The sequence below is a fragment of the Sinocyclocheilus anshuiensis genome, unplaced genomic scaffold (assembly GCF_001515605.1).
Source record: "Sinocyclocheilus anshuiensis isolate Anshui unplaced genomic scaffold, SAMN03320099.WGS_v1.1 scaffold718, whole genome shotgun sequence".
Taxonomy (NCBI): domain Eukaryota; kingdom Metazoa; phylum Chordata; class Actinopteri; order Cypriniformes; family Cyprinidae; genus Sinocyclocheilus; species Sinocyclocheilus anshuiensis.
The window spans coordinates 1,526,774-1,537,771 of NW_015546102.1; the positions used below are offsets into that span (position 1 = coordinate 1,526,774).

General features: G+C 37.7%; 2 protein-coding genes across 3 annotated transcripts in view; one reads left to right on the forward strand and one right to left on the reverse strand.

Annotated features, from left to right (window-relative positions):
* The window catches only part of LOC107700553 (coiled-coil and C2 domain-containing protein 1B-like), a 21,115-nt gene extending 20,518 nt beyond the window's left edge, over nucleotides 1–597 (forward strand). The window contains exons 26-27 of the mRNA XM_016502253.1: nucleotides 47–83; nucleotides 168–597. Coding sequence (XP_016357739.1) covers nucleotides 47–58 — 12 coding nt within the window. The 3' untranslated portion in view covers nucleotides 59–83; nucleotides 168–597. The remainder of the gene's footprint in view (nucleotides 1–46; nucleotides 84–167) is intronic.
* Nucleotides 598–6,824: 6,227 nt separating this feature from the next.
* Nucleotides 6,825–10,998, reverse strand: part of LOC107700554 (zinc finger FYVE domain-containing protein 9-like) — a 30,226-nt gene continuing 26,052 nt past the window's right edge. For both annotated transcript variants that reach the window (XM_016502256.1, XM_016502254.1), the window contains exons 15-19: nucleotides 9,774–9,854; nucleotides 9,388–9,550; nucleotides 8,361–8,466; nucleotides 7,896–8,072; nucleotides 6,825–7,236 (exon numbers count right to left, since the gene is read on the reverse strand). In XM_016502256.1, the coding sequence (XP_016357742.1) occupies nucleotides 7,075–7,236; nucleotides 7,896–8,072; nucleotides 8,361–8,466; nucleotides 9,388–9,550; nucleotides 9,774–9,854 (689 nt within the window). In that variant the 3' untranslated portion in view covers nucleotides 6,825–7,074. The remainder of the gene's footprint in view (nucleotides 7,237–7,895; nucleotides 8,073–8,360; nucleotides 8,467–9,387; nucleotides 9,551–9,773; nucleotides 9,855–10,998) is intronic.

The following is a 10,998-nucleotide window of genomic DNA, read 5'->3' on the forward strand; positions in this document are numbered from 1 at the left end:
TAAATGCCATATTTTGGCTTTGACTGTCATCTGCTGTCTGTATTAGGTACTGCTGTAACTGACACTGATTTCATCTTCACAACGTAAGAAAGTTTGTCCCATTTCTACTGACAGATATATGATCGCATTCATGTTACACTTCACCTTACAGTTGATTTTTCTTTCAGGTCTTGAGGTCTCAGCGGTTTGATCAGAGTGGATGAAGGTATGGACGATGAAAGCTCAACGGTGCTGCTAGCCTCGGGTACGAACCACGTGAAGGAGATAGTGAGGAACTTGCTCAACAGAGAGACAGTCACTGACAGAGGGAGTTAGCTTTGTCTTTATCAGGGTAAAAGAGGTTGGACCAGGATGTAAGAGTTGGGGTGGTTATTAAAAATACAGGAGATATTAATAGGAGGAGCAGGAAAATGTGCGCCGACTTGCATGAGATTGATATGCCTTTTAAACGGCCCTTTTGAGATAGATTGCCTCTTGATTTTATAATAACGCTCACCCCAACTGTTACATTAATGCATTGGAGCTGAAGCCAATGAGAGCTAACCTTTTTTTTTTTTTTTTTACTGCTCTGGGTTGCACTTACGCACTAATGCCAAAGTAATCACTGCTGCTGCAGTAAGATGAATGACTTAATCTGTTCTCCCTCAAACTAGGAACCTGTTCCTGCCATATCTCAAATACTAATGTATGACTGCTATGCAAATGAGTTCTACACGATTAGCTATGCAAAATGGTTTGTGTTTGAATCCCAAACATTTTGTCAGACATTTCAAAACTTGTTTACATCCTATGTGAATTTACTGCTTGATTTATTACGGATAGGCCGTGTCAAAGTACTGCTGTTAAATATATTCCTTATAAATTCTATTAAAGCCATAAACCAGCTTTTACTAATTGAACCAGATGTAAATTATTCATTAAACGTTCTGAATAGTCGATTTTTTGTAATGCTTTCTTCAGGAGGTAAATGAGCAAGCTTGCCATGTTTGGGAATGATTGAAAAATTATAATTTTTCCAGTAAATTTAGGCTTCAGTAAGCTTTCCCAGCATTTTGCTGACGATCAGGACTAGAACTGGTGCTGCAATAGTCATATTCAGACTCTGAACAGAAGTGCCAGTTTAGTTGACCTTATAAGTTAGCCAAAGTAGATTTTAGAGCTATTCTGCTTTTTGTATATATATATTAAACTTAATATATGAGAGAAGTCTTTTATCACTCTTCTTGCACTCGACGGTGGTTCTGTACTAGGGTTGCTCCTAGTAGGCACTTTAGCCACATATAGCCAATGTTTACATTGAGGTCTAGTGCGCAGTTAAGTTCAGACACATAAGATGACACCTTTTGATTATATTTGTCATAGCAATGACCTAAGAAATAGCTTAAAGGATTAGCTCACCCAAAAATTAAAATTTGCATTACATCCAAGATGTAGATGAGTTTGCTTCTTTATCAGAACAGATTCAGCAATATATCACTTACTACCAGTGGATCCTCTGCAGTTAATGGGTGCCGTCAGAATGAGTGTTCAAACAGCTGATAAAAACATCATGGTAATCCACACCACTCCAGTCCATCAATTTTTTTCAAATCCAGCATGTTTGTAATAAGTAATTTTAACTTTGACTCCATAACCCATAATAATGCTTCTTCCAGTGAAAATGTCCATCCTCTGTTGTCCTGTCACATCAAAATCCAGTCTGTTTTGGGCTATTTTCGCTTGTAAATGGTGGTGCTTGTTCCATGCATATTACTCTCCTGATTCAGACACTGGGTAAAGCAGTATATTATGGATAGAGGAGTCAGATTTTAGTTTGAAGTTAAAAATGTCTTGATGGGCATTTAAGTTTTTTTCAAGATTTTATTTGATGGGCTGGAGTCATGTGAATTACTTATGTGTTATTTTGATGTTTTTTATCAGCTGTTTGGGCTCTCATTCTGACGGCACCCATTCACTGCAGAGGATCCATTGGTAAGCAAGTGATGTAATGCTGAATTTCTCCAAATCTGTTCCAACGAAGAAACAAACTAATCCACATCTTGGATGGTATATAAGTACATTTTCAGCAATTTTTCATTTTTGGGTGAGCTATTACTTTAACTTTGTGAGTCTAAAAATACCTCAGTTTTGCCCCATTTAAATTTTGTGGTCTGTTGGATTACAGCTTGTGAAAAATTGACTGACATTTGGCTTTTAAGCATGGACAATGTACAATCTAGATCCATCAGCCTAGTTCTTACTCTGTCCTTTCATTTCAGTTACTGTTGTTCCCATCTCATGTGAATTGTGTGATTTGGGGATTTCCAGTCTCGGATCGAGCTTTGTCCTAGTTTAAATTGTACTGTCAGTGTTGATTCTTCATTAAATGGTTTTTAAATCCACCACGAGTCTTATCCTGAAAAACGTGGGTCTCACTTGTCTGATGTTACATATAGCATGTTTCAGTTTTTTCGTTCTACTCTTTCCCTCAAGAGTCAGCCATGTCATTTATTTTCATTTTACACCAAGTTTATTGAAACTGTTTTGTTATTAAATGAGAAAAACAAAGATCTGCAGTTCCTGACTTTTCTTGATTAACTGAAATGGATTTTATTTTACTTTTAATGGAGACTATTAATATATAAAAAAAATCAGTTTCATGTACAAAAATGAAATCCCAATTTTGTGTATTCAACAGGTTTGATAAAGACTGCTTTTATTGACATTTGTAGTGTACAATAAAGAAAGGTATTTGTTTCCTTTTCTTCTTGGCTTTTCATACATTGCAAATGTATTCCCATTCCACCCATGTCACAACAGTGTTTCATCACAGATCAAATCAATAGTATGTAAAACTGTTCTTTCAAGCAGATCGTCCTCTGAAATGCTGTCGAAATGCAAAGATTTTCTGAGAACTACACGTTCTCGTTGGTTTCAGCATGCATGCTGTATCACGTTTTGGGCCGGCCAAAAAAAAAAAAAAAACATGGAAAAAGGCTATGGTTAACAAAATAAAGAAATGTCAAGATATACAATAATGCACATCTAGAAAAACGACAAAGGTGGATATAGGGAGTAACTAAAGGCTGTTTTGAGCTGTGTTAGTGGGAAGACAATGCAGCTTCCATGTAATGCCATTTATTTTTCATGAACAGTCTGCTTCCAAAGCTGTCTGCGCTCTTCTCCAAAAGCCAGAAACACATGATTTATGTCTCAACTGTTGACCTGTTAATAAAGGACTGTGAGGTTCACTTGCTGTGGATCTTCATATCAGCTGCTGTCCTCATTCATCAAGCGTAGACCATCTGATGAAAACAACCATATCTGTCATTATGCAAAACAGGACAATATGTTATCATCCCACCTTTACTTTGTTATCCGACTAAAGATTAATTATAATTTGATTGTCATAGTCAAGATACTTCAGATGAAGTCATTTTAATAACACCTAGTTAGCTAGTTAAAAGAGGGCTGGTTAAAAACACTCTGCAGTCACAGTGTCTTTCTATCAGTTTAGATGTGATTGACAATCCAGACCTTTGAAATATGTCTTGATGATGAACATATCAGCTTATGAATTTAAGGCAAATGCCCTTTTCTCTTAAAATGTGATCCACAGTGACATCCTGAATTACAAGAGCTCCTTATATTGGTAGTTTACAGTTTTGGGAGTGTTCCAAAATGAGCTGGCTAACTAGTAGTAATCAGCTTTCTCCATGCGAGTGAAAAATCAATACAAAAATATGATTAAAATAATATCCTGCTTATGAAGTGAGTGATCTCAAGGATTCTTTTATCTGATATCACATCAGTAAAAGATGCATCAACCTGAATTAGGGAATCTAAAGCAGGGCTCCAGACTAACAAACATGACTAGTAAAATGAAATGTTTAGTAGCGAAATGTGTTTTAAAATTACTGAACCAATAAACATAGCAAGTCATAGCAGTTCAATAAATGTTTGCAAAACTGTGTTCAATGACTGAATCTGATTAAACATGCCAACTCACAAATCCATTTGACACACATAAAAAAAAAAAAAAAAAAATGTACGCGTGTAGTTAAAAAAACAACAAAAAATATATATAAATTTCTAATTTTTCCCCTTCCCCATGTACATTAAAAGGCTTTATATGAAACCATTAGTGGACACACAAAAACACTTTCCTGACAATATTATCAATAACTGCCACAAATTTGTATTTTGTCGCATTTGCAACTATTCCAGAAGCAGTCTGAAGCCCTGCTAAAGCATATTATATCTATAAAAGGACATAAAACATGTAAAAGTATGGTCACATTTACAGTTCTTCAGCAAATTTTCACAGGCAAAATCCAGTAATTTAAATAGGAATCCACGCAATCATGAATTTTGTGCGACGCCATATTTCACAACAGAACCTGTTGACCAACATAAAGTTGCTTGGTTTCAAAGTGCTTTCTATGTGAGCTGTGCTTCACACATCGAACACTACTGACAACAGACAATTAACTTTTTTGCCCACAAAAGTTTGCTAATGTAACCGCACCTTAAAGGGATAGTTCACCCAAAAATGAAAATTCTGTCATTAATTACTCACCCTCATGTCGTTCCAAACCTGCAAGACCTTCGTTCATCTTCGTAACACAAATTAAGATATTTTTGATGAATTCAGAGAGATCTCTGACCCTCCATAGACAGCAAGAGTCCTAACACAATCAAGGCTCAGAAACGTAGCAAGGACTAGGGCTGTCAGAATGGCTGAAAAACTAAATTCGAATTTTGTACTTAAATATTATCAATATTCGAATTATATTAAAAGGCATAATTTCAGTTACGGGGGAAAAGCTTTTGGCTTCTCTCCTGAGGCCACAAGAGGGCGCATCGAGCAAAATATTACGCACGTTTCTTCAAAACATAATAAAATAACACGACTATCTTTGAAAAAAGTGCATAATGTTTATAAACCTTATATAATTAAAGTTGCTTAAACAATTAGAAACAAAACAGAATCATGCATGTATAGTTTAATACAAATGACCAAAAAACAATCACAAATAGTACTTTCTTCATTTAAAAACTTGAGATGCAGTAGGATGGGGAAAAACCGCCATAAAGTCTTGAGACATGTTTTTAAAAAGTTGAACTTGCATTAATTTTACATGGCTTTCTAAACATGCCGCTCTCTTGTGCGAGACGCGAGTGCAACGGTGATAGATGTCCCTCTAGAAAATGTGATAAATATGTGTTCTGTGTGAACGGTTTGGTTTCGGTTTTGACGTAAACAACATCATCTCCGCATTGATGTTCTTTTTTTTTATGTTCTTTTTTCGCGCATTCGTCTCCTCCGCGTCACCCTATAGCACCATTTTGGAGAGTATCACATACGAAAACAATGTATGCTGTTCTGTGTCAGCAGCACCGTACGCGGATATGTTGCATACGTTGTTTACGTATGTGATACTCTCCAAAATGGCGCTATAGGGTGGAGACGAATTGTTGAATAAAGTCGTTATTCGTTAAAGTTGCACAAAAAGTATTCTCGAAGCTTCGTAAAATTACGGTTGAACCCCTGATGTCACATGGATTATTTTAACGATGTCCTTCCTACGCTTCTGAGCCTTGATCGTGTTACTTACATTGCTGTCTATGGGAGGGTCAGAGAGCTCTCGGAATGCATCAAAAATATCTTAATTTGTGTTCCGAAGATGAACGAAGGTCTTACAGGTTTGGAACGACATGAGGGTGCGTAATTAATGACAGAATTTTCATTTTTGGGTGAACTATCCCTTTAACACTATGAGAAGCTCATGGCATTAAGGACCCTAAACTGATTATTAAACTGAACCACATACCAAAATCCAACCTTTCCTCATCTATGAATATAACATTCATCTTTAAATAAAGTTTTAGTAAATATTAGTAAATCCATTCTTCTTTATTTCCTACTGATGGCTTAATATCCCGTGCACTGCATTGCTATTCCTTACACAATCCTTTATATCAGTGGTTCCCAATCCCGGTCCTGGAGAACCCCCAACACTACACGTTTTTGGTGTCTCTCTTATCTGACACTCACATTTGAGGTCTTGGAGTCTTCACTAATGAGCTGATGAGTTGAATCAGGTGTGTTTAAATAGGGAGACATCTAAAATGTGCAGTGTTGGGGGTTCTCCAGGACCAGGATTGGGAACCATATGATAACATGTTAAAAACACTGGCAGAACATTTTATAAACATGGGCCACTAAAAAGTTGAGAAGAGATGGGACGGGGATGGGATGCTAAATGCAGTGGCCCAAAGAAACGGTAACATTTCATCCTCTATCCCGGTCCAAACCAATCCACTATAAAAGCTTTATTGGACCGAGACCTTCAGTCTTCAGTTTGATGTCAAAACCTACCATTATGTGGATCTTGAAGTTGTAGTTGAATTCCTGAAGGCCGCTTGAAATTATTGTTGGATCTTATTGTCTTGTAATAATAATAAAGTCTATAACAGAGGTCCGGTTCTTGACATTTGCTACAGTAACTCAATCGTCAACATTCCTAATACTGTTCCACAATCTTTCCGCTACCATGCCAAGCAGCCCGTCTCTGAGGAAGCTACATCATTTTAGCTTTGGAGCGGTTTAAAACAAAATGAGGTCCATATTCATGAAATAAAGCATCTGGTGATTCATAAAGCTTAGAGGCGAGACTGAAGCTCGTTCTTCGTTTCTAATTGAGGCCCAGGCACTGTGTACCAGAAACCATTTCATGGTGCACACCTTCCCTTCTGTCACTCGTCTCCATTAGGACTGAGCGTGTAGAGCGCCCTCTTGTGTTTGAGGAGCTTAGTGTTGCTACAACGGTTCTGAAGAGATCGAATTCAGGGTCACCACCCCTTTTGACTCAACAGGGCCTATGGTTTCCACAGTGGAGTTGAGAGGTGAGGAGAAACGAAAGAGAGCACCACATTCAGAGGGCGTCCCAGTGGAGATGGTGCATAGGTGGTATGGAGGACTTGTTCCTGCACAGCTTTCAGGCTCTTTGAAGTGCAAATGAGAGAAAGAGAGCGAAGAGGGACTCGAGCTGGTGGGAGGCATGAGTCTGAGACTGGACGGATTCCCTCACTTTAGGAGATGATCTCCAGGATGTAGAAGATGAGCTCCATCACCACAGGCCCTTCACTTAGCTGGCAGGCCCCGCTGTGAATCACTGGGATGAGGGCGCTGTCTAGATCACTCAGGTACTGGGGGAGCAGTGGCTGACCGTTACTGCCTGCTAGGTAGCCCACCTGTAAGACATTTCAGTTTCAGACATTTTAGCTCCATCCATATTAAGAATGATAACTATAACGATAACTACATTAGCATCCAGATAACATTGTTTATTATATGCATGTGCTGCAGTTTTGCTGCCTGTTGCTTTAAATGCTCAAGCTCTTTAAAGTCGGTAGGATTCTGATCTTAAAGGGAGAGTTCACCCAATAATGAAAATGTGCTAAAATTGTCCTCACATCAAAATCCACGGACATATTTCTTTAGTACAGTTGTAGACGGTTTTCATTAGTAAACGGTGCTTGTTATGTGCATATTTCTCTACTGATTCAGACAAGACAAGTATTATGAATAGAGGACTTGTATTTTAGCCAAAAACAATAGCTTGAAGTTACAAATGTCTTAATGATAGATTTATTACAAACACGCAGCTTCCCACTACACAATTCACAGGATTAATGTGATGTTTTTATCAGCTGTTAGGTCTCTCATTCTGACGGCACCCATTCACCACACCATTGGTGAGCAGGTGACGTAATGGTATAATCTGTTTTGGAGAAGAAGAAAAAAACTCATCTACATCTTGGATGGCCTGATGAGGAGTTAATTTTCAATTTTGGAAAAGATGACTCCTCCAGACTAAAAGCAACATTTAAATGGAGCTTGTCATTGTCACCTGATCTGAGTCCAACGTGACCCGCAGGCCCAGTTTGGCCATGCCGTCCTCTTTGAGAAGTTTGAGGTGAGGGCACAGGGCCATGCAGAAAGCCCTCGCCACATTCTCAGCGAGTCGGCTATGGTCCGCAGGATCGCTCAGGCCATTGGTCTGGTCCTCGCTCCGCAGGAAGAACACCTAAGAAACAACACGACATTTAATATACAGAGTGAAAAGTAGAATTGTATCATTTGAGACAAAAAAAAAAAAGATGTGCTTTTGTTCATATTATATTAGTCCAAAACAACATTGGATTCCACTGAATTTCATTGTATGGACCAAAAAAATGAAAAAAAACACCAAGACATTTTTCAAAATATCTTCTTTTGTGTTCCACAGAAGAAAGAAAGTCACGCAGATATAAATGTCATTACAATAGAGTTCCTAACGTTAAATGAAGATGAATAATGAACCAATGTTAAATACCTCTGTCCAACAGATGACTTTCCCACTGGTTTTATACTCCGAGCCATGGAAGATCTTAACACTGGTGACTGACTCCATGGATTTTCCATCAATGGGGCTGATCACACTGAAAATAAGAAAAGTGCACGAATGATGAAAAGAGTGATGTTTGTTATGACAGATCAACAGCTAGATGTCTGCACAAGTTTCAAAAAACACATTATTTTCCACATACTGTACATTCTTGTTGCTCCTCTCTGCCCTGCCTTTCTGAAACGCATCGATTTTTACAAATCTCATCGTTCTAAAAAGTGCGGTGTGCTTTGATTGGCCAGCTATCCAGTGCGACGTTATTGGCCGAATACCTCAAGCGTGTGACGGAAATTTAACGCCCCTTACCATATTTGGAATATCAGCTTCCATGGCGACAATACTACAGCGAGAATAAGTTACGCCTTCTTTCTTTGCGCACACATTTCGGCAGTGTTATGCAAATCTTCCCACACAGTGATGTAGACGAGTCTTAACTTTTAGAAAGAATATCTCTTTGGGTTTGAGACTTTAATCTTTGCGACTTTATGGATCTAATATATGCACGAACAGCTTGTAACACTCTAAAGACAAGGGAAAACATGAAATTGCGTATATTTCATATATATATATACCCTGACTGTAAGCACTGTAGCCTATCCCATGTCATTGTTAGGATAACGTCTTATTAACCAACAAATGGTTCATCAGGCATAACAGAGAATCATGACAGAGCCAAAGATATACAGAATTAAAAAATATAAATAACAGTACGGTATATAATTAAATTTTGGTAAATTAAAAAATATATCTTTGTATGTATACAGTATAATATCATTAAAAGTAAATAACAGGGAATATGGGAGCTACATGAATCTTTTGGAGTTTGCAGCCTGCATTTACTGCTAACAGCTGAACATGATGTGCATTTGATTAAGACCTCAGCAGCACACTATTAAACCAGCCTGGATCATTATTTGATGCGAATGCGAAGTCTCAGTTTTAGCTGTCTACTTACCCCTTGTTGACATTGTGGTCATCATCAACCCACTGGATATGGACGTGCTCCTGGTTCTCCTCCTGATCAGATTTCCCACAGGCAATCCTGAAATCTTTCATCTCTCTCAGGGCTTGCCGTAAGGCCTCCATCGTTTCAGCTGTAATCTGCACCATCACACCATCTGAGGCATAAGCAGTCAGCGTTACTACACAAATCTGCATAATATTTTACACTTGTAAAAAGAAAGCACTTTAAAAGCACTTGGTTCAAAAAGTACAATTCTGCCCGACTGTGACTTTGGTCAAAACATTAACGGGGGAGATTATGTCCAGTTGAGTCATTGTTCCAGAGGGATCAGATGGCCTACATATAGAGAAAGAGGTTGCAAATGTCTTCTGCTGTACCTTCCACAATGCTGGTCTTAGCCAAGTAGCCCGATGAAGACTTTAAAGCCCCGCTGAACACAAAGAAGGAGGCCCCAGTCACTAAAAGAGGGATAAAAGGAAATAATACATCAAAAACTCACTTTCCTCATGCAAAAATATTCATTCTCTTTTGGATTAAGTGTCATTTACTACCCTGAATAGCATTTTTCAGAAAGTTTCAAAAACATCTTGTTTTTGAGTGCAATAGAATAAAACAGAAGACTGGAAGATGAATTTTTGCTTTAAAGGGATATTCTATCCAAAATACACACACACACACACACAAACACGCATACTTATACTTAAGTGTGTGTATATATATATATATATATATATATATATATATATACAGTGACATACGAAAGTTTGGAAACCCCTTGCAGAATCTGTAAAAAATGTGAATAATTTTAACAAAATAATAGAGATCATGCAAAATGCTTGTTATTTTTTTATTTAGTACTGTCCTGAGTAAGATACTTTACATAAAAGATGTTTACATATAGTCCACAAGACAAAAAAAATTGCTGAAATTATTCAAATAAGCCCCTTCAAAAGTTTGGGAACCCTTGGTTCTTAATACTGTGTGTGGTTACCTGGATGATCTACGACTGTTGTTGTTGTTTTTTTTGTGATGCTTGTTCATGAGTCCCTTGTTTGTTCTGAACTGTTAGTCTGAGCACTGACTCCGTGTCCTGCAGATTCTTCTTCCGGGGGGTGAAAACTTTTGAACAGGATGAAGATGTCCACATTTTTCTTATTTGCTCCAGAAGGATGCATTAAGAGCATTAAGAACTTTTTGAATTTGAAGATCAAGGTAAATTGTACTTAATACTTAATTTGGGAAACATGCAAGCATCTTCTGTTGCTTCCGAAGGGCAGTACTAAATGGGAAAAAAATTATATTTCAACAAAATAAGAAAAATTTGGACATATTCATCCTGTTCAAAAGTTCTTAATGCATCGTATTTCCTTCTGGAGTATCAGTGAATGTTTGAACCTTTTTTAATAGTTGTGTTTGAGTCCCTCAATTGGTTTCCTTCTGGAGCATCAGTAGCATCAGTGACCTTTTTAATAGTTGTGTTTAAGTCCCTTAATTGTCCTCAGTGTGAAAAGATGGATCTCATGGATCTCATCACTGCTGGAAAGGGTTCAAATATGCAAAAGATGCTGGAAAACTGAAGAATCTGCAGGACATGGAGGATTT